The sequence below is a fragment of the Aethalodelphis obliquidens genome, unplaced genomic scaffold, assembly GCF_003676395.1.
Source record: "Aethalodelphis obliquidens isolate GAN/ISIS:26980383/991018 unplaced genomic scaffold, ASM367639v1 scaffold57, whole genome shotgun sequence".
In the NCBI taxonomy this organism is placed as follows: domain Eukaryota; kingdom Metazoa; phylum Chordata; class Mammalia; order Artiodactyla; family Delphinidae; genus Aethalodelphis; species Aethalodelphis obliquidens.
Genome location: NW_020838001.1, coordinates 7,592,531 through 7,615,963, shown reverse-complemented (window position 1 = coordinate 7,615,963; position 23,433 = coordinate 7,592,531). Strand labels below are relative to the sequence as shown.

Below are 23,433 nucleotides of genomic sequence, written 5' to 3'. Positions count from 1 at the left end.
TTTCACATATTCAGCATGCGTCTGCAAAAACGTCACAACATTTCCCCTCTAGAATGCAGAGAATCTTCCTAAGACCTTGGGCAAAGTTCTGCTCTGTCTAGGCAAAGCCTCTGTTAGACTTGGAGCTAAGTGTTATTCCTGCTGAATGGCCCATTTCACCGCACCAGGATTGACAATGGGGCACGCGTAATAAGCTGGGCTGGGAGGTGGAGGAAACGAAATGAAATTATAGTCAATCACATACTGGCTGTGGGACCTTGAGTGAATGACTTAACTCTCTGCGCTTCCATTGGGCACCTGTAAAATGGGTATAATTTATGTCTCTCACAAGATGGCCACGAAGACTAAATAAAGGTACATATACAAACACCTGGCATAATGCCTGGCAGGTAGTAGGCAGTTGTGTCAACACAAACTGACACAAGCAGACGAGAAATTTGTCGGCCTTCAGAACCCAAAGTCCAGGGAGCAGAGGTGGCTTCAGGGTTGGGTTGATTCAGAGTCCAAATGAGGACCCTAGGTTTTATATCATAGTCTTGTTTCTTCTAGGTGGCTTCAACTCTGCTCCACATGGGGCTTCCAGGAGCTTTGAGGTCTTCTCACACCGTCAGCCAATAGAAGAGAGATAGATTCTTATCATACATTGACCATTCCATTCACTATGTGTCAGGAACTGCACTGAGGACTTTATGGAAAGCACACAGGATACAGATAGAATGGGCGTGGTTCTCCCAAAGCAGGAAGAGGTTACTGACACCATCAGAAGGGATGTGAGGTTTAAAAAAAAACTAACAAAATGTGTCCAGTACAGTATTTAATAATTTCTCAAAGCAAATAGGGTGAAGCGGCTGTTTGACTGTAATTAATAATATCACTCATAACGGTGCTGAGATGCAGAACAGTGGTCCTCAACCAGGGGGGATTTTGCACCTAAGGGACGTTTGGCAAAGTCTGGAGACATTTTTAGTTGTCACAACGTGTGCTGCACAAACAAGCCCCACAACAAAGAATCATCAGGTCCAGTTATCCAGGTGAGAAACTCTGCTCTAACAAGCATATCAACCATTGAAAATTAATACTGATACTTATTGAGCCCTTACTATACAAAAGTTGCTGTACTAAGCATCTTACATGCACTGTCTCATTTAAGCCATTTGCTCGTCATATAAACCAGGGGATGTTATTATGCTCATCCTAAGGGGAAACTTGGGCGTCTGTGCGACTGATCCAAAGGCATGAGACCAGTAAGTAAATGGTGGATTCAGGAACACACTCAGCTCTTACTTCCAAACCCTATAGATTTCTAAGAAGGCTAAGTATCACCACTCTACTAGGTTAGCCTAGTTCTGAGTGAGCGCTCCAGAGCTAAGGAAGAGAAGGCGTACTGCATAACCAGCACTCATGTATAAATTATCTTAGTTTACTTTAATTCTGGAACCTCCTATCTATTCTTTTAGTTCGGAGTGCAGTCAGAATTGTTCATCTCTCCTGGGCGGCAGTATCATGATCAAAGGTCATTAGAGTCTTCTAGATGCTGTTTCTCCCTCTCTTCCCCAATATAGGCAATTCTGACCGTACCTCTGTTTTTTTCCTTGAAGAATTCCACAGTTGAAATATAATCTTTTTAATAAAGTGCAGTTGCACAATTAATTGCCACTTATTGCCCCTGGAGATAAAGAACAATTAGCTTATCTGGGGGGAGGGATGGGGGAAGAGTACACATTGCTTATTTTATTTGAGTTTTTCCTAGTTTTTTGTTTGTTTGTTTGTTTCTTTCCACTTGGAATGCCTTGAGGCTTCAGTGAAGCTCATCAGATTGGCAGGGTCTGTGATTTTTTCATGGGAAGGTCCAGTTGACATGAAGTTTTAACTGCGGCAACATCCCCCATGGAACTATTCTTGAAACGTTGCTGTTTAAAGCATGGTGGCAGGTGTCCAGTAAGCTTCCCTGTGAATTTCACAGCTGGCTGCCCAGTTCCCTGCTTGCTTCAGTGTCAGGCTCTGTCCTACCTCCTGACCGATTTAAATGACTACCCTCGGTTTAGCACCTGCAGGGCTGAGGGCAGCTCAGGTGACATTTGGCAGAAAGTGGTGAATAATTACCACACCTGGGTGCCTCTCTTTACCAGCCAGAGAATGTCCCTCTCGTGCTTTTGACATCGTTTTGAGAGAAACTTTTAGGTTTGCCAAGAATATGTGAAAATTGACATTGCATATACAAATTCTTTTCCTTAAATGGAGTGCACAAATTGGTGAAAAAGGCTTTTTCTGGACGTGAAGACATCTGAACAGTCTTGGAAAAGAAATCATCTGTGTCTTGTGTATATCACTCTAAAAACAAGTTTAACTGGTGAAATAACTTTTCATTGGAGAAGAAAACTGTAGATGAGTGTACCTGTAAAAGGACCATTATTCTCATATAAACCTTTGGATATTCTCTATTTGTCTTCTTGATTCTAAGCTACTTAGTAATCCCTCACTTTTAAATATTTTGTAGAGCATATATTCATTCTTACTAAAGGATTGAAAGCAAATTAACAAATAAAATGTACTTGGCGCTTCCTACTATGTTGAATAGAGAAATTTAAATACAAATGCGTTAGATCCCACACAGCCTAGGTCAGAGGAAGTGAAATTCTCTTCTTTTGAAAGAAAACAAACTACAGTTGTGCCATGTATGTGGCCATTCATTCTTCATTAGCATCGATCTAAAAAATAATTTTAGATTTTTTATTTATAAATTTTCATTTATAATTGTATTATAAATATTGCTTGAGTGGAGGCGTGTGTGAAATCAGAAGGGAGAGTCCCCTTTCCACTCTACAGAGTAACCTCTTTAATCATCATCTTTAAAGATCTTTCATTATTGCCCGTCTGTTCTCTGCCAGACACTGTGCTGGGTGTGTGGGTGTGAACACAGACAAGACAAGGCCATCATAAGAAGCTTAGCTAGGTCCCCTCTTACTTTTGAGCTTCTGTGGTTGGTTCTAGCATATGAAATCCTTAAAGGAAAGGATGACTTTCCTGTGACCTTCGGAAAAAGAAATTAGACACTCACCAATGCCTCCCGTCTTGTGGCCATCTTTAAAAAAAAATTTAAGGCATATTTTTATTTAATTTATTTATTTTTCCAGCTTTATTGAGGTATAAATGATACAGAACATCCTTTAAGTTTAAGGTGTACAAGGTGATGGTTTGAAACATGTATGTATTGCAAAATGATCACCACAGTAAGGTTAGTTAACACCTTCATCACCTCACGTAATTACCTTTTTTTGTGGTGAGAAACATTTAAGATCTACTCTCTTTGTAACTTTCAGGTATACAATACAGTATTTTTAATTATAGTCACCATTCTGTACATTAGATGCCCAGAACTTACTCATCTTACAGCTTGAAGTCTGTACCCTTAGACCAACATCTATCTCCCCTTTTCCTCCTCCTGCAACCCCTGGAAACCACCTTTCTACTCCCTGTTTCTATGAGTTTGGCTTTTTTCAGATTCCACATGTCAGTGAGATCATACAGTGTTTGTCTTTCTTTGTCTGACTTACTTCACTTAGCATAATGCCCTCAGGTTCCATCCATGTTGTCACGAATGGCAGGATTGTCTTCTTTTTTTTTTACGACTTAATAGTATTCCAGTGTCTGTGTATATACACACACACTACATTTTCTTTATCCATTCGTCTACCAGTGGACTCTAAGGTTATTTCTATGTCTTGGCTATTGTAAGTAATGCTGCAGTGAACATGGGGTTGCAGATATCTCTTTTGAGATCGTGATTTCATTTCCTTTGGATATATACCCAGAAGTGGAATTGCTGGATCTTTTGGCAGTTCTGTTTTTAATCTTTTGAAGAACCTCCATACCATTTTTCATAGTGGCTGCACCAGTTTACATTCTCACCAACAGTGCACAAGGATTTCCTTTTCTCTATGTCTTCACCGTCCCTTGTTATCTCTTGTCTTGTTTACAGTAGCCATTCTAACAGGTATGAGGTGATATTTCATTGTGGTTTTGATTTCCCTGATGGTTAGTGATGTGGGGCATTTTTTGTATACCTGTTGGCTATTTGCGTGATGTGACCATCTTTTCATAGGTGATGGCCCACTAGTGTATGTGACCACTTTATATATGACAGTACCTCAGAATTCTAGTAAAGGACTAGTAAAAACTGAATCATGCCTTCTTTCATCACATTCCCTGAGTGTACCCTGAGAGCTGGTGTGGTTCCGAGCACTATGTGTGTAGCAATAAATAAAACATACATGTGTTCTGTTGTTATGAAACTTACTCTCTAGAGGAGAGGGGATACAGACTATGACAAACATTAAGAAAAAGTACAACAGATGTTAGAATGTGTAAGTCCCACAGTGAAAAATAAAGGTGTTCGATAGAAAGTGTCAAAGGAGGGGTGCAGTTTTTTGTTTTTGTTTTTTTGCGGTACGCGGGCCTCTCACTGTTGTGGCCTCTCCCATTGCGGAGCACAGGCTCCGGACGCGCAGGCTCAGCGGCCATGGCTCACGGGCCCAGCTGCTCCGTGGCGTGTGGGATCTTCCTGGACCCGGGCACGAACCCGTGTCCCCTGCATCGGCAGGCGGGCTCTTAACCACTGCGCCACCAGGGAAGCCCACCTTTCCTTTCTTGATTGTTCCTCTGACCTGTAACGGCTCACTCTACCATTATATTATCTTTGAACCCATTCGCATGTGTAGATCTTGTCTAACCAAACGAATTGTAAACTCCTCAAAGACAAAGCCTCTGCCTTTACCTTTGTTTACATCCATTGCAGCCGCTGTTATGATTTGCCTAATGTTAGTGTGACAAGTGCCGCATTCTTTCAGTTATAATATATAATTGTAAAAGTGAAAAATCAATACTGATCTAATAACCCCTATGGCAGGGATGGAGAGAAGAAAAGATTATCTTAAATATACATGTTGAGGGTAAGATACATTCTGCTTTTAGCAATGTTTAAATATCCTAAAGACACACACATACACATGTACACACGCACATGCACAAAATACATCTTGAAAGTGAGGAACTGTTGAGTCGATTGGCTTTCTAACTTCATAAGTTTGCTTATTAATACTGTCCTCCATGAGGTCATTTATTTTGGTCTTCATAATTTCAATTCCATTAGTATTTTTCTAATAAACTATGTTGGTGTGGAATGTCATTGTCAAAGGGAAGGAACAAAGATTAGAAAGTTGGGCGTTCAGTGCCAGTGCAAGCTGTCGCATGCAGGTGGTGACTTGGAGACAGTGAAGAGCATTGTTTCAGAGCCCTTGTGGGCCACGGCATGCGGGCCACCCCTCCCCCCGCCCTCTCTCCAACGTGTCCTCTTTCTCTTAGCTTTGTCCCACCTCAAGGCATTCTGCGTGCAGTTGTTTCTGTCACACTGTTCTTCCTGCTTTCTCATCCAAACCACTTCCCTCCCCATGGTGGCTCAGTGACCCCCTCAGTTTAAATAAAACTTGCTCAAGGAAGCCTGGGTCAAGTTCTCAGTCACTCCTTTCCTAGCCCTGTCTGCTGTTTCCTAATCTATTCTACAGTTATTTATTGGACACTAAATATAGGCCAAGTCCTGTGCTGGGCCCTGGTGGAAAAGCTGTGAATAAATTAGAAAACAATCTGTGTCCACGTGGAGCTTACATTCCAGTGAAATAATGGAAGGGCACATTATTTGAAGATGTGCTTTGTGCGTTCTGAGTATCATATTTGATACTTTTAATAAATCTAGGTGACAGTTACTATCATTATATTTATTTTACAGATGGATATGCAGGCTTAGGGAAGTTAACTAACGTGTACCAGGCACAAAGCTGGTAAGGGGCAATCCCAGACAGGCAGTCTGGAGCCCAAGTCTGTACCTTTACCAAGCCTTTTATTCCATGCTGCCTTGATACATGCTTACTGTGTGCATGAGTGAATGAATTTCCCAATACTTTCTGAGCTCTTATGGATTTTCTTACGGTTTTCTTATGGATTCTTAACTAATTGCATAATCCATGGTTTGGAGTGACAGTCATATCATTTAGGCAAAGTAGTTACTGAGAAATTCAAAGCTAGATGTGCATCTATATGGTCACAGAGTTCTTGTATCTGAACCTTATCTCCACAAAGGACATAGGAAAGGCCCAACTTAAACTCATTATTTTACTTCCTCTGGGTTTCCATCCACTGGTTCTGTTAGCATAAGGCCATCAGGAAAGAGGCTTGGGGCATTTGGGACGGCTTCGGATGCTAGAAGTGTCCAAGGTCAAAGTCAGTGGGTAAAGAGAAAGAAAGGAATCAGGACCATTAAAAGTCAAGACTTGAAGAGAATTCCCTAGCAGTTCGGTGGTTAGGACTCAGTGCTTTCACTGCCGTGGGCCTGGGTTAAATCCCTGGTTGGGGAACTAAGATTCTGCAAGCTGCATGGTGTGGCCAAAAAGGAAAACGTCAAGACTGTGTATTTGCAAGTCTGTGATAGATGAACCCATTAGAACGTCTTTGCTCTGTGTTGTGTTTTCTCCAGAGATGTGAAGCAGACGTAGCCATATTAGGTTATGTAAGACCATTACCCCTTTGATGTGCTTTTTTTTCCTTTCCTTTCCTTTTTTCTTTTTTTCCCTATTTTCTTCTTACTTGCCTTGGGAAGTTGACCCATTATATTATTTTGCCAAAGGCCTCTAATAACATTTTAAATGGCTTGTAAAGCTGCTTATGAAACAGCACCAGGGAATTCCCTGCTGGCGTGATGGTTAAGAATCCACCTGCCAATGCAGGGGACAAGGGTTCGAGCCCTGCTCCGGGAGGATCCAACGTGCCGCAGAACAACTAAGCCCGTGCGCCACAACTACTGAGCTCGCGAGCCACAACTACTGAAGCCCGCGCACCTAGAGCCTGTGCTGCGCAACAAGAGAAGCCACCGCAATGAGAAGCCCACGCACAGCAACGAAGAGTAGCCCCTGCTCGACACAACTAGAGAAAACCCGCACGCAGCAACGAAGACCCAACGTAGCCAAAAATAAATAACTAAATAAATTTATAGAAACAGCACCAAACAAGTCTGTTGGGTTGAGGGGCATGAATGAAATAAAAGAACTCGTGGGTAGAGGTTAGAAGAGACTGTATGGAAGAGCATCTGAGGTCAATTTTGTACATTATCCACGCTTTCTGGGTCGCTGCTGTCCCACTGAAGGGCATATACCTTTGAACGGTATGGATGAAAGTCCCAACAATTAGGCAAACCAAAGGCCTAATTCCTGTTCTGTTTAGAGCTCTTTAGTGCATGTTTGTGCCTTTAACGCAAACTGGCGGCCTCTTGGCCAGATCTGGTCCTTAGAGGCATTTTGGCTCCCACAGCGTAAACAAAAAAAACAAAGGAAAAAGTTGCCAACATTAAAAAATTCAGGTTATTTCATATAAAAATCAAACTTTCTGATTTCTCTTAGACAATCAGAAGTGTGGCCACATTGGGCTCGTATTTCCCCATTTAAGTGTGACCGGGGCTGACTGGTGGCTGGTGTCCATTAGCTACGCTCCCTCGTGTGGCTGTGTGTTGTAGGGGTCTGAGCATCTTTATCCATTCACGTTCTTTGTCTGAACCCTGATGGAATTTGAGGTTGTGACTCCTGGTTCTTTCTGTAAGTGTGTATGTGTGAGTGTGTGTATGGGTAAGTGTGTGTATGTGTGTGAGTGTCTGTGTCTTTCAGATCCTTAGGTGGAGGCAGGGAAAGTCTGTGTACTTTCAAGAATACTTGCTACTCGGTTTTGATTTAGTTTGTTTCTGATCACAGCAATTATTTAGAGAGTCAAATGTCATTAAAGGATGGCTGTGGCTTTGTTATGTTAACCAAAAGCAGACATTGGATAAGAGAGTGCTTTTCAAAGAGTAGATTTCACTAGTTAGTGAGTCATAATGTAAATTAAGCACTTCACCACTGGTATTAAAAAATATAATAGAGGGGCTTCCCTGGTGGCGCAGTGATTAAGAGCCCGGCTGCCGATGCAGGGGACACGGGTTCGTGCCCCGGTCCGGGAAGATCCCACATGCCGCGGAGCGGCTGGGCCCGTGAGCCATGGCCGCTGAGCCTGTGCGTCCGGAGCCTGTGCTCCGCAACGGCAGAGGCCACAGCAGTGAGAGGCCCGCATACCGCAAAAAAAAAAAAAAATAATAAATAAATAAATAAATATATATATATATATATATATATAAAAAATAGAAAATATTAACATAGTATAAATTGATGTTAGATAAATAGCTAAATAATAACTAGGTGATGGATAAATAGGTCAACAGATGTACTAGGTCACAATCTAAGCTATACTTATTACCGCGGGTCGCCGTTACAAAAACCGTAAAAGCCACTAGATTGTCAAGTTTTAGAAACACAGCTGCAGGGTTTGCTATGAATCAATCTTCCTACAAATGTTTCCCAGTAACAGGTACCTTCATCCTTTCTGGAACCAAGGTTGGCATCTAAGTAAGTAAAAATGACCTCTGCCCTAGAGGAAACAGAAGAGCACCTCTTCCTGTTTAATAATTGATGGAGGTTACCCTCCTCTTAACAAATTATATTTCCATATTTGATGGAAAAAAAAAGTGGTGTGAAAAAAATTAAAACCTTGCGGAATTAGGTGCCAAGTAGCAGAGTCAAATTTGTATGGTGGATCAAATAAAGAGGGGATAGCAGTGAGGACTGGAGTATTTTAGGAAGTCTTCAGGAAGGAAATGGGACTTGAGTAAATATGCTTTGAATTTTAGTTTTTAGTTCTTCCTTGGATTAGGATGACTCAATAATTAAAATCACATGATCAACCTCATAAGCTAGTTCTTTATATTAGCTGGAAAGAGCCTTCTAGTTTTTCTCTTTCTTCTTACATGGTCCATATTAGTGAAATTCAAGCGAGGCAGGTTTTGACCAATGAACGTATGCTATGCTATATGTGCTGAAAATTGCCATATGGCCGTGGTATTGAGCCAACTGTGGAAAATAAGGATAAGTCTTCCTTTCTTATTGCACTAACTGCATAGACTGGAATAGATAAAATATTTAACAGGTTTGGGTTGAAAATTTGCTTGGTTTCCATGCTGTGTTAAAAAGTTCTTTAGATGTGAGCCTCTAGATGTGAGCAAAACTCAGGCATTAAGGCCAATATTCAGTTTTTCAGCAAGAGATTCTGAGGTGGAAGGAGTGGAATTGTATTTTAGAATAATGAAGTAATTATTAATAATTATAAATAATGTAATAATTAAATATTGTTCTTTAAAACAAAAACAACCTCTTAGTTTATCTTTGATATACGTATGTATCAAAATCAGAACTTTAAAAAATATCCTTCTAAAAATTATCCTTGATAATAGGATTTTGTCCAAGTCTTTAAAAATATTTAGAGTAATTAAATATATTTATTAATTATATGTAACACACTATACACATATATATATACATGTATGTATGTATGTGTGTGTGCGTGTATATATAGTAGTTAAAACACATTTATTTGGTTCTTGCCTAATTATGTGTACCTATCTTCCATTATTAATATAATTCATTTTCTAACAGTCTGAGGTAGAAATGATCCTCTTCTTAATCCTTAACATTAATGTTGAAACCCATCTAGCTTTCCTTGAGTAACTTCTCTTATGTTCCACACATTAATTCAGCAAAGTTATGTTCATTTAAAAAAAAAAACCTCTTAGCTGTGTTTGGTTCATCTCATGGAGTGAACACCTAGAGTAAAATTTGATCTGTGATTTGGGAAAGCATAGTTGCCTTTGGGAGTGAAATCATTCTTCAAGCCATTGTCTGTAAGGAAGGTTAGGACAGAATCTGAGAGTCACAGAATCCTTCTTTTACCTCTGAGCTACATGGCGCCGTTTCTGATGAGTTTCTGATTCACGGACTGTGATGGGAAGGCCGTGGCACAGGTGTCCACTTTGAGACTCCTACAGGAAGTAGAGGGATTATACTAAGAATCCAGAAACAGCTTATTAACCTTCTATGACAAAACCTACAGGACAAAAAACATTGGGCACCATTTTGGCTTCGAGTGATTGGTTCCCTGTCCTTATTAATACCAATTCATCGAACACTTTGATTCTAGTTAACTCTGTTTAGCACATGTGAACAAGGATCCTAATCTCATACAAAATAAATGAGCCTCGTATCAGACTCTTCTAGGCTTTAGGTGCATTGAACTTGTAGGAGCTGGTTTTCAGAAGCTCTCTGTCTTTGTTTTCACAGGATGTGTGAGACTGGTGAAGGGCTGTTTATCTTTCAGACGCGAGATGGGGAGGCCATCTACCAGAAAGTCCACTCTGCTGCCTTGGCCATAGCTGAGCAGCACGAGCGCTTGCTACAGAGCGTGAAAAATTCAATGGTACGTGTGGAATTTCTTGCTTATGACCCAGTGTACGCCGCTGTAGAATTTAGTCTTGGAATCTTTGTGCTGAAAATATGGTCAGTGTATTTTTGGGCAGAAGATTTACTCCTGTACTCAGCAGTGTAGTACTTGGATTAAATGCCATCCTTGGAAAGCTCCAAAAGGCCACCTGGTAACACAGTAACTATACCCCGCTAATCTGCTTACCCACTTTGTGCCTCAGTTGTTACCTGTGTGTTTAATCAACGTGGGCTCCTACAACAAAACACCATAGACTGAGTGAGTTATAAAAAACAAATTTATTTATTCCTCACTGGGAGGTTGGGAAGTCCAAGATCAAGATGCCGGCGGATTCTGGTGGGACCCGCTCCCTGGTTCATGGATGGCTGTCTTTTCACTGTGTCTCATATGGCAGAAAGGGTGAGAGATCTCTGTGGGGTCTCTTTTGTAAGAGCACTAATGCCATTCATGAGGGCTCTGCCCTCATGACCTAAGCATCTCCCATAGGCCCTACCTTCTAATGCCATTACTTTGGGGGTTAAGATTTGAGCATATGAATTTGAGAGTGGGGGACACAATATTCAGTCCATTGCAGTGTGTGTGTATGTACATTAAAATCAATTTGGATATGTATGACATCTATAGACACAGCTATGTGGGTTATCTATCTATAGATATATATAATATTTTTAACTGTAGCAGAAGTAGTCATTTCAAATGTCAGCAGAGGTCAGAGAGAAAATGAAGGTGAGAGAAGAGGGCTGAGAGGAAACTGGGGTGAAATATCAAAAGCTCAAGACCAGACAGCTGTCGACATGAGATCGTGGTTTCCGTGTAGGAGAGTTCTTGATTTTTCCAGATAAGTCGAGAATTTGACTGTTTATAGTATCTTCCCATTTGTAACTGTTGGAAATTAATTCCAGCTGAAACCAACAACAAAAACCAGTAATGCTTTGTGGGACAAAGGAAACCTACCTGTAAGACTCCATCCTGCCCACAACCATGCATTTGCCATCTCTAGTGGATAAACCTTCATAGTCATCAATGTATAAAAACACTGCAAACGCAAATACACATGAGCGTACGTAAATTCTCTCCCAGAACCCCTACTCTTTTCATTGCTTAGTGCCAGGGACTGTGCATTGTACAGACAATTATGATTCATGAGTTTCTTCTTTAAGAACAGTAAATTTACAAAATCCGAAATGAATGTACAACAGTTAAATAATGCAAATCATGCAGTGTGGCTGCAAACACATGCATAGAGATTCACATCTGGAAAGAAATCTGCAAAACCAAAAGGAACTGGGTTGGCATGGTAACGTTAGGGCCGTTTGAAAAGTTATGATTTAACCATGTGGGGTGGTTGGATTTAAAGATGGGAAAAGCATGTAATATGATCTATCCCAAAGGATCCCCAGATTATTCCCGAACAACTTGTGCATGCAGCGCTCTGGGATTTTAGAGCAGGGATCAGCAAAACTTTAGTAAAGGGCGAGATAGTAATATTTTAGGCTTTGTGGTCAAAGATAGTTTCTGCTGCAACTGTTTAACTTTGCCATTGTAAAGCCAAAGCGAGCAAAAGGAGAGAAGGAGGGAGGGAGGAGAGTTCAAGTTGTTTTGAACTTACAGGGCAATGTCATTGCATTAAAGTTGTGCGCTACACAAGATGCCTTTAAAGGTCTGAAGAAGTTTTTTTAAGGTTACCTTTTTGTAAAGCCATCGATTAGCACACATTGTTATCTACTTGAAAAGCAGGTTCTGCACACGCCCATGTTTTTCCATTTACGCCTCCTCATTACTTCCACTAAAAATTAATCAGGAGTATGAGTAATTCGTTCAGATCATCCTTGTGCAGATTTAACTGGAATATAATGTTGTTTGCTCTTAATTTGCTGTATGCTTAACAAGTTCTATAAAATGAATGATTTTAAAAGTAAACACATCCTGTTTTAGATGGAAATGAGTAAGCTTCAAAACGGGATCTGAATCTCAAGGAAGTTAAACCGGGGATTGTGAAATGCTTAAAAATCAGCATCCTTCAATCCATCTCTGATGAGGGGAGAAAAGAGATACTGTGCTAAAATGAAACAAATGAAGGTGATACTAAAGCCCCTAAGTTAGAGTTTTGCATTTCTGGTCACTGGGAGTGGATCCACGTGGATTGGCTCTATTCTTGACTAGGAATTGCCTTTATGCCACTACTGGCTTGCTTCTCTGAGATGGTCAAGGTCACGAATGGAGAAAGATGGTGAAGCTAACCTCATTATTCGGAAGCCCTAACCCGCTGTTAGCTGCCACTAACTCCCAAGACAGAATGCTTCACTGTGGAACGCATGACAGTTTGAAGTTGCAGCCTTGAGTGAAGGGGTTTGGATCAGACTTATGACCTTGAATCCCAGAAGTCAGAAAGAGGAGACTTGTGGGTCGGATAGTAATAATAACTTTTATTTTATTATCATCATCATTATAGTCATTATTGTGGTAGGCTGAACAATAGCTCCCCCAAATCTTTCCCACCTTAATCCCTGGAACCTGTGAACATTACCTTATATGGCAGAAGGGACTTTGCAGATGTGATTAAGTTAAAGCTCTTGAGATGGGGATTATCCAGGTGGGCCCGGTCCTTGTAAGGTCCTTGTAAGAAGGAAGCCAGAGGAGTGAGAGCCAGACGGAAGGTGATGTGGCGATGGAAGCAGAGGGACAGACAGAGATTTTTGAAGGGTCTGTGCTGATGGTTTGAAGGTAGAAAGAGATGTGACCCAAAGGATATAGGTGGCCTCTAGAAACTGGAAAAAGCAAGGAAATGGATTCTCCCCTGGAACCTCCAAAAGGAACCAGCCCAGCTGACGCCTTGACTTTAGCACAGTGACTCTGATTTCAGACCTCTGGCCTCCAGAGCCGTAAGGGGATAAATTTGTGTGGTTGTACGCCACCAGTGTTGTGGGAATTTGTTACAACAGCTATAGGTAACGAATACAATAATAATATCAAAAATAATAAAAATGTATCGTGTCTCTACTCTGTAGCAGACAATATTTTAAGGACTTTGTGTGTACTTTCTAACCCTCCCAATGACCCTTGGAGGGAGGGCCCAGCACCACCAGCTTGGAAGTAGTGGGGCTCCAATTTGGAGCAAGTGTGCTGGGATAACCCCACTTTACACTTTATCTTGGAATCAAGCCCCTAGACACGTTTTCTTTGCCCTGCATGAGATCAGGTCACTGCTGTTCTAAAAATTCCAAATTAACGGCTGACATTTAAAAGTTAAGAGGTTTCACATAAAACTCAGATTTCTGTAGTATCTTAAAAAGTGAAAAGGCCACACTGATCTCACACCCCCATGTGGCAACCATCAGATATGCCCGGTGGTGCCTTCTCTCTTCAGGTAGAATGGGGATCTTCAGTTCTCCGCAGTCCCTACCACTCTCCATTGTCACTCAGCAAGTGGTCCTTCTCTGGGCATTTGCTAGCCATGCTGTGGCCAGTCGATGTCCTGCCTATGTTACATGTATAAGTTTTCTGTTGCTGTGTAACAAAGTGCCACAAACTGTGCACCCTAAAACAACACATGTATGTTATCTCATAGTTGCCATGGGTCAAGAATGTTGGCATGGCTTCCATGGGCCCCCGGCTTCAGATTCTCACAAGACTGAGATACTCTAGTCTCATCTGAAGGTTAGACTGGGGAACGACCCACTCACAAGCTCACAGTGGTTGTTAGTGGAAGTTAGTTCCTTGGGGCTGCAGGATCAAGGGCCTCAGTTTCTTGTTGGCTAGTGGATGGAGGCCATCCTTAGCTCCCAGGGACCACCCTCAGCTTCTTGTCATGTGGGTTTCCCAACATAGCCACTTGCTTCATCAAAGCCAGCAAGACCACAATCCTGTGTATCCTAACCATGGTCGTGACATCCCATCATCCCGTCATAGGCTATTGGTTGGAAGCAAGTCACAAGTCCTTCCCACAGTCACGAGAGAGAGGGGTCCACACAAGGGTGTGCACACCTAGAGGAGGAGATCAGGGGGCCACCTTGGTGTCTGTCCCCATACCATGCAAACTTCTGGAATAATGTTTATTTAGTGCTTTGATTTTACCTTTTAAGTACGTTTCCTGCTTTATGGCGTGTTGCTAATAATGCCATTTATTTATGAAGCATCTGCTAAATGCCAGGCTCTTTAACAACAACAACCGTACCACTTATCAGGCCAGGCACTTTACTTGCTTTTTCTCTAATCACCATGATATCTCTGTGAAGTAGACCTATTCATTCGTTCTCATTTATTAGTTCATTCAAATATGTTTATTGTGGACATAATATGCTGTAGGATATAGTGGTAATTGACAGGTAAAGCCCATGATCCCATGGGTCTTATAATTCAAGGGCGTATTATTCATGACCCTTGACCTGGAAGGAATCACTCTCCAGATCTTATAGACGAGAAAACAGATGCTCACAGTGGTTAAGTCACTTGCCCACAGCCATAGAGCTCATTACTGTTGGAGCCAGAAATGCAGGATCCTTTTATTTGGTTGCTAAACCTCTACCTCTGGCCACAATGCCTTACTCCCCAGAAGGGTTTTAAAGCCCTTCTGTTTCTTTTATATCCGCACTGAGAACTGTCTTAGCATTTTCAAATTACCCTGAATATCAGAGTACCTTTCAGAAATACATATCAACTCAGAGTATATGTTAAAAAATTACTGTTATAAGAAATCTCGTTTCTTTTGGTACTTTTGGCACCAGATAGCAATCATGTTTCTCATAATCCTTCCCCCACCTCCTCTCCTTTAAAATTCAGTGTATTATGATTCATTCTAAATAGGGTGTAGAAGAGGGTGGGCGGGCCTGGGGTATGAGGGGAAGGACTAACTGTTGAATGAGATGGAGCCGCAGGAACTCGTTTGCTCACAAGCTGCGAGCTGCCCTGCTGGAGCAGCTACAGGGAAGCTCTGCCTGGACAGTGTGGGACTCCCCCGAGCAGCCAGCTATTTTTGCCACCTTGGAGATCAGTGTCTATAACAGAGTCTAATTTTGGAACAAGGAGTGGCAGTGTGGGGATGTTCCTCATTCCACGGCCGGGCCTGTCATTTTTAGAATTTCCTTCAAGGCGAGAGTGACAAGGTGAATGATGGCCATTTAGCAGCTCCCTTGGGGGCTGCAGGGCCGGGCTCCACTGGGGGTGACATTCAGGCCCCAGGGTGACGTCTCCCCCATCCTCTGCAGTCCTGACTGTGCTCCCACGTTTGAGAGTTTAATCGGAGCTCTCTCTGTGTCCCCTCTTTTCTGTTGTTGTTTAATTGATTTACTTCCAGACTTGGAAATAAATTTTGCAATTTATTTGCAAATTATTTGCAAATAAATTTTGTTAATCAATTTGTAGAATTCAAGAGGAACTCTTCTACAGTTCTGCAAACCAAAGTAATTTATATTCAACCTAATTTTAAAAATGATAGTCTACACTTTTTTTTTTTTAATATAGAGGGCATCAAAGAAAGCATAGAATCGATTTCACTACTACTCAGACTGAAAAAGACCCACACCTGCTGGGATTTTATGTGTAGAAACAGCCTTCTCACAACTGTGTCTCCACTCATCCACCCACAAAAAAATCAGTTTTTACCTCTTCTGTTTATGAGCTCTAGTTAATTGCGTTAACTTACAGATTTTTTTTTTTTTAGTGTACTACTTAAAGCAGTTATCAACTTTTTTTCACTCCTGAATATCCACTCCCTTTTCATAGCTTGGTATATTAATTATAATTCAGAAATCTTTTACTGAACATCTATCTACTGCTTGCAAAGTAGATCTTTGCAAAGATGTAAAAATTTTTTTTTGCATCTTAAGGAGCTTGAAATTTAGAATAGAAGTTATGATTTAAACTCTTCAAAACATGCAACAGTGTAATCCTGTGATTCAATGTGCTCTGGTGCCCTTTAGAGGGCAATTTGTCCCTGTTGATCAAAATTCAATTCACATGTCCCTTTACTCAGCAATAGCACATCTAGGAATTTACTCTAAAAATGTACTACCGGAAGCAAAGCTGATGTGGACACAAATGGAGGGAGTTATTCCTTTTTGCTTACATTCTGCTGTTTTACAAACATTTGCTAAGCCCTGCTGTCTGCAGGGTGCTGAGGAAGTGATTGAAGAAGATGAAGTTCCCATTCTTGGGGAGCTTGTGTGTAATAGCAGAGATATCACCCAAAGGGGATAATTAGATAAGTTATGGCACATGATGTAACAGGAACTAAATGAGGCAGCTAAGTAGGGTAACACTTGGTACTATCGAACTTGTGTGAAGCACGTGGATGAAGAAGAGGCAGGACAGTAGGCAGAGTCCGACACACACTCACACCCACACTCGCACTCACACACGTGCTTTGTCAGTACAGAGTGAACTTCCGGCGGGATACAAACGTACTGGGTAATGTTGGTTACCTTTGGGGAGCAGGACTGGGGTTTGAGGGTCTGACAAGGGGCTTTTATATTTCTCTGTATGTTTTTCTCTTCCATTAATTTTTTTTCTTTTCTTTTTTTTTTTTTTTTTTTGTGTTACGCGTGCCTCTCACTGCTGCGGCCCCTCCCGTTGCGGAGCACAGGCTCCGGACGCGCAGGCTCAGCGGCCATGGCTCACGGGCCCAGCCGCTCCATGGCACGTGGGATCTTCCCGGACCCGGGCACGAACCCGTGTCCCCTGCATCGGCAGGCGGACTCTCAACCACTGCGCCACCAGGGAAGCCCTTGAATAGACAATTTTCTGAGCATAGAGAAAAAGGAAAATGAAGCCGGAATCCCAAATCCCATTCCCTCCCAGTGCCAAAACAAGGCACAGGTTCCAAGCAAGTCTTCTCTGAGAGGCTGGGGAAAATAGTCCCAGAGGTTATTAATTTCAGTGTACAGGTGGGGAGAGGGTTTCCTCGGTAAGGGGTTGTAAAAAGTTACCAGAAGCAAAGGGAAGGATGATTCTATTTTATGCATATGGCTGAGAATTCAAATGACTCCGAGTAAATTGATGCAAATCACTTTCATTCCCCATGCAAGTAACCATTTGAGCACATCTGGCGCTCAGCAAGATGCTGTATTTGGAAATTTGGCCCCAAATGGTTGATTCCACTAACAGTCTGCTTTATCAGAGCTGCAGGCGACAGTGGAGGCATTGTTTCAGCCAGAGTTCTGCTCACCAAGTAGTGTCTGCTGCATTTTTTCCCTTAGCAAACTTTCTCTCCTGCTCACTTTTTCTTTTCTGTCTCTGTGTGTGTGTGTGTGTGTGTGTGTGTTTGTGACATTCAAAAGTAAGCCTCTGCTCGCTTTATTTCCTTGACAGTTCAGTAGTATTCTGTGATATCTTGGTAACACTTTGATGATAGGAATACCCATCACTTCTGCTGTAAATGTCAGAACAAGGGAAAGGAGCTGGAGAAAGTGAAGACAGCTCTTTGGGTGGTTCCTGCCAAACATCTGTCGGAGCTGGATTCGGCAGCCCAGAAGCGCGGGTTTCACGAGAAAGCCGAGGGTGGCCACCTGTTTGGCAGATGGTTGATTTTCACTTGAGCAGAGGCCCCTGGGACAGTGAGGGTTCCAAGGGCTGGGAGAATCACTGGGAGATTCTACTCCCCAGGATTCCGTGGGTGTTCCCATCTCCTTGCACCTCCTTCGACTGTTTGCTATTTCTCTAAGCTTTGAAAATTTTATTTCTAAAATATTATTTTAGAAATATTTATTTATTTATATTTATAAATATATTTATATTTATAAATATTTATTTATAAATAAATATTTATAAATATTTATTCTAAAATTTATTTCCAAAATTCAGATGCCCTTTTATCACTATGGACAGAACATGAGCCCATCCTTTAAGGTCTTCATGACATCTTCTGTGCTTTCCTGAGACATACACAGGATTCTGATATGAACTTTAGCTCTGCAGTAGGAGGCCAGGTCTTACATCCTGGCTGGGCATCTTGACCAGCTCAGTGTCCTTGGGCAGGTCACTTCCCCACCTGTAGTGTTTGTCCCCCTTCCTGTGAAAGAGGAGGTTGTATTAGTACATACCTTACTGAGTGGCATAATGCCTGTGGTTTCCTGACATCGTGTCTGACACCTACTAAATCCAAGTCCACCTGCGTTGTTAATGTTGACTTGGGAGTCAGAGAGGATAAGATGGCAAAGGGGATGGAAGATGAGGGAGGTTTCTCATCCACTTATGGATTCCTCTCTTCAGTCAAGTCAGCCAGTGTGTCCATCAGTGACTCAGTTATTCAGCCACTTTTTATTAAGTGCCGTCATACGAATCACACCAGACACTAGGTATATGAGCATAGATGTGGCATCTTCTCCACCACGGGAAGGAGAGCTCTGCTTACGGGAGGGTCTGCTCTCTTTTGTAGAGGACGGGACACCATTGTGCAGGCAGACGGTGACGTGACCTAAGCTGGGCTTTAAACTAGCTCTCTGGCCATTTACTATAAAATCCTGGGGGAAACAGAGGTTCTGTGTTTTATTTAAGTTTCCAGCCCCCAGCAGAGTGCATGCCTTGTAAATGATGCCCGGAGTATATAAATGCGTGGAATGAGGGAGTGAATGAACCAAAGAACGCCAAGTGCAGAATTCACTGAAAGGGGTGAGGGGAGGCAGGGACGCAGGCAGGGAGAGCGTGAAGGCAAACTGAGTTCGGAGGCTTCGTCTAATTGAGGGATAATTAAAGTTGGAGTGAGCAGCTCCATCTGGCTCGACGCTGAGTGTCTGCATGCTTTATTTTGTTTAATTTTCACAACTATCCTTGGAGATCGGGATTGGTTTTTTGAATCCTATTTAATTTATTTTTACACAAACACATGTATGGAAATTTTAACTAACTGCAAAAATATAACCGTATAGAAGATGATTTGTGCTCTATTTTTTCCCTTTTATTATTGGTTTGCATGCCTCTTTCCCCTCTTTAGCAACTCCTAAAACTTAAAAGTGTGCACTTATCTTTCCATGTTTTCCTCCGTACCCATATAATCCTACACAGAAATCGACATCTACATACACACAGAGGTGGATAGACACACATAGATATCTACACAAGATATGGGTATTTGGGGGTCATTGTTGATTTTCCAAAATCGTGATCATATTACACATTTGAAGAAACTACCCCCTGGTATTCTTATTCAACAGTAAATATCTCACGGGAGTAGTTTAAAGTCATGTAGCCTAGGTCTGATTCAGGGGTTGGCAAACTATGACTGATGAGCAAAATCTAGCCTGTGCTTGTTTTTGTAAGTACAGTTTTATTAGAACACCGCTACACCCAATCCATTTTTACATTGTTATGGCTGCTTTCACATGGAAATAAAAGAGGAGGTTCATTGGCACCATAGAGACTGGATGGCCTGCAGAGCCGAAGACATTTAACATTTGGCCCTTGACAGAAAAGTTTGCCAACCTTGGTCTCATTCATTCTTTTTAATGGTATGCATTTTAATTGGCAATATTAGGTCCATTTCACGGAGGGAGAAATTGAGGCTCCATGGCTTACAGTCAGTAAGTGAAGAGCCAGGACAGGAACGTAAAGCCCAGGGTGTGAGTCAGTGGGAGCTGAAAGGAAGGAGGAAATTTGGGAGGCTTTGGAGGTAGAAGAGAGAATGTCTAGGGCCTGAGTGTGTGTCTGTGGTGTGGGCGGTGATGAGCTGAGGGAGCAGAAAAGGTGGGCTCTGGGACGGTGGTTCCCCACCTTCTGAGGGCATCAGGGTCACCTGGAAGGCTCACTAAGCCACACGTGGATGTGCTCCACCTCCAGGGTTTCGGCAGGTGTGGGTGAGGCATTGGAATTTTTTTTTTTTTTTTTTTTTTTGCGGTACGCGGGCCTCTCACTGCTGTGGCCTCTCCCATTGCGGAGCACAGGCTCCGGACGCGCAGGCTCAGCGGCCATGGCTCATGGGCCCAGCCGCTCCGCGGCACGTGGGATCCTCCTGGACCGGGGCACGAACCCGCGTCCCCTGCATCGGCAGGCGGACTTTCAACCACTGCGCCACCAGGGAAGCCCCAGAGGCATTGGAATTTGAATGTCTAATAAGTTCTCAGGTGATGCTGATGCTGGTCCAGGAACCACACTTTGAGAACTGTGGCTGTACAGTGACTCTGAGATTCCAGCTCCTTGGTCCATGGAAGGAATGGCACTGGAGCTAGAGAGAGCACAGCATGGGACCGCGTGCTTTGATGCCCTTTATACATACAAAAATCCGCAGTAAGACTTAACACCGATCATTCAGTGAACATACATTGCGCTGAGAACAGAGGTGTCATTGCAGCCATAATTCCCTCCTGGTCTAATTATATCGGACCTTAAGCAGTCTTTACATGCATCTCAGCAGGATATGTTCACGGTGTTTCATGTGTTTACAGAAGCAAGAACATGTGGTTAAGCTCTCTCGCTGGAGAAAGCTAGATCCTTTTAAGAAATCACTCCTCTAACTGAAGTGGGAGCGCACCTGTCCAGTAGGTGGAGGAAAGGTGGGCGCAAGAGCCGCTCTGCAGACCTCTGTTCAGACAGGACGATGTAGCTCCTGTCGTCAACCCACAATGATTACAAAACTTGTTCAACAGCATTTGCATCTCGCTTCCAGAGGATTTGGTTACTGTCACTTAGCGTAGCAATTAGCATTTTAAGCGGTTTGTATTGATTAAATGAACGTGCTTCATCAAGCAGAAAGAACCCTGAAGAATGCAGCAGATGTAGTTATCTCAATGAATTACTCCCAGCACCAAACCGTACAAGCTTGCTAGAACTTTACAAGGGTATTTGATAAACCTCAGAAATACAGATTTACCTCAAACTGGGTAAACAGATCACATACTACACAAACACATGCTGGATTTTATGTCTTTTTAAAAAAAGTATCGTCTAAGACTATTGTTCTCTTTTAAGAGAGGCATTTGGTCTGGAATTTGTAGGAATAAACCTAACATTTTAAAGATTCTGTTCAAAACACGTTTACTATTCATGAGATAGTTGGGAGTAATTCTCTCTGGTTAGAAATTTGAAATTAAGGTTAAGCTTCTTTGAGAGCTGTTTTCTACTCTCCTTTTAAATTCCCCTCGTTTTCATTTTCTAGTAAGTGTCATCTGGAGAGGATCAAGGGGCTTAGGGCTGGGGCTGGGGAGGGCCTATAAAACGACAGTGTGTGAAGTGGGAAGATCTTTCCTCTCTACAAGCCTGTTCTTGGAGGAGCCGGGGCACTTACACATATTGCTCAGCGCCTTATGCATAGTTTCAAAGTTCTTTAAACTAGTGCATGGAATGGTATGCAATTGAGGAAAAGAGCTCTGATTTCTTTGAAGATTTCAAAAGAAGGCTTTTGGATTAAAATATTTGATTCAGGGCTTCCCTGGTGGTGCAGTGGTTGAGAGTCCACCTGCCGATGCAGGGGACGCAGGTTCGTGCCCCGGTCCGGGAGGATCCCACATGCCGCGGAGCGGCCGCACCTGTGAGCCATGGCCGCGGAGCCTGCGCGGCGAGAGCCTGTGCTCCGCGGCGGGAGGGGCCACAGCAGTGAGAGGCCCGCGTACCGCAAAAAAAAAAAAATAATAAAAAATAAATAAAATAAAAGATTTGATTCACACATGATATGGAATTGTACAAAACGTTATCCAGTGTAAAATAAGTCTCTTTCCCATGCTTAATCATCTCAGGTTCCCAGTTTACTTCCTCGGAAGCAAACCCATGACCAGCTTCTTTTGCATCCTTCCGGAACGTCATATCCCTTAATAGATATAAAGGTATCTATGTATTAATAAGTACATTCATTTTCTGAGTATCTACTTTGTGTCAGACCCTGTTCTAGGAAGCAGGAGTACAGCAGAGAACAAGAAACAGTCCTTTGGTTCAAAGAATGTACTCATTGTTATGGAGAATGAGACAGTCATCAATAGATAATAAACATAAAACTGTATCAAGAGTTGGTGAATGCTGTGAAGGAGACTGCATTGTAAAGGACAGAGAATGAAGGAGGTTTGTTGCCCTGATAAGGTGATACTCTGGCAGAGAGAGGGGGGAAGGGAAGAGTGGAAATTTCTAAGGGCCAGTTTTTTTTTACAAATATGTGTATCTGTTCTTTTTCAAATTCTTTTCCCATTTAGGTTATTACAGAGTATTGAGGAGAGTTCCCTGTGCTATACAGTAGGTCCTAGTTGGTTATCTGTTTTAAACATAGCAACATATAACATGTCAATCCCAAACTCCCAGTCTATCCCTTCCCCCATTCTTCCCCCCCCTGCACCGGGTAACCATAAGTTCATTCTCTAAGTCTGTGAGTCTGTTTCTGTTTTGTAAATAAGTTTGTTTGTATCCTTTTTCTTTTAGATTCCACATATAAGCGATATCATGTGATAGTTGTCTTTCTCTGTGTGACTTACTTCACTCAGTATGACAATCTCCAGGTCCATCCATGTTGCCGCAAATGGCATTTTTTCGTTCTTTTTAATGGCTGAGTAATATTCCTTTGTACATACGTACCACATCTGTTCCAGGCAGAGGGAACAGTAAGTGCACAGGCCCCGAGGCAGCTCTGTGCTTTGCATGTTCAAGTACAAAGCTGTGACTCTGAAGCAGATGAAATGAGAAGAGGGGTAGGAGGTGTTGTCTAGAAATAAGTAGGGGCCACGTCCTATATGACCTTTCATTTGTGGTCAAGAGTTTGGATTTTGCATGGGGTCAGTTGAGAAGTCATTGGAGGGTTCTGAGAAAAGCTGAGATCAGTTGGCTTTACTCTTTTTTTTTTTTTTTTTTTTGCGGTGTGCGGGCCTCTCACTGCTGTGGCCTCTCCTGTTGCGGAGCACAGGCTCCGGACGCACAGGCTCAGCGGCCATGGCTCACGGGCCCAGCCGCTCCGCGGCATGTGGGATCCTCCCGGACCGGGGCACGAACCCGTGTCCCCTGCATCGGCAGGCGGACTCTCAGCCACTGCGCCACCAGGGAAGCCCCTGGCTTTACTCTTGAAGGGGGCACTCTGGCCGCTGTTTGGGAAAGACTGGGGGTGGGTGAGGCGAGAGTACAAGTAAGAAG

At 42.6% G+C, this 23,433-nt stretch overlaps 1 protein-coding gene across 1 annotated transcript in view; it reads left to right on the top strand.

Moving 5' to 3' along the window:
- The window catches only part of DOK5 (docking protein 5), a 141,559-nt gene that overhangs the window by 103,714 nt on the left and 14,412 nt on the right, over positions 1-23,433 (top strand). The window contains exon 6 of the mRNA XM_027086951.1: positions 10,242-10,377. Coding sequence (XP_026942752.1) covers positions 10,242-10,377 — 136 coding nt within the window. The remainder of the gene's footprint in view (positions 1-10,241; positions 10,378-23,433) is intronic.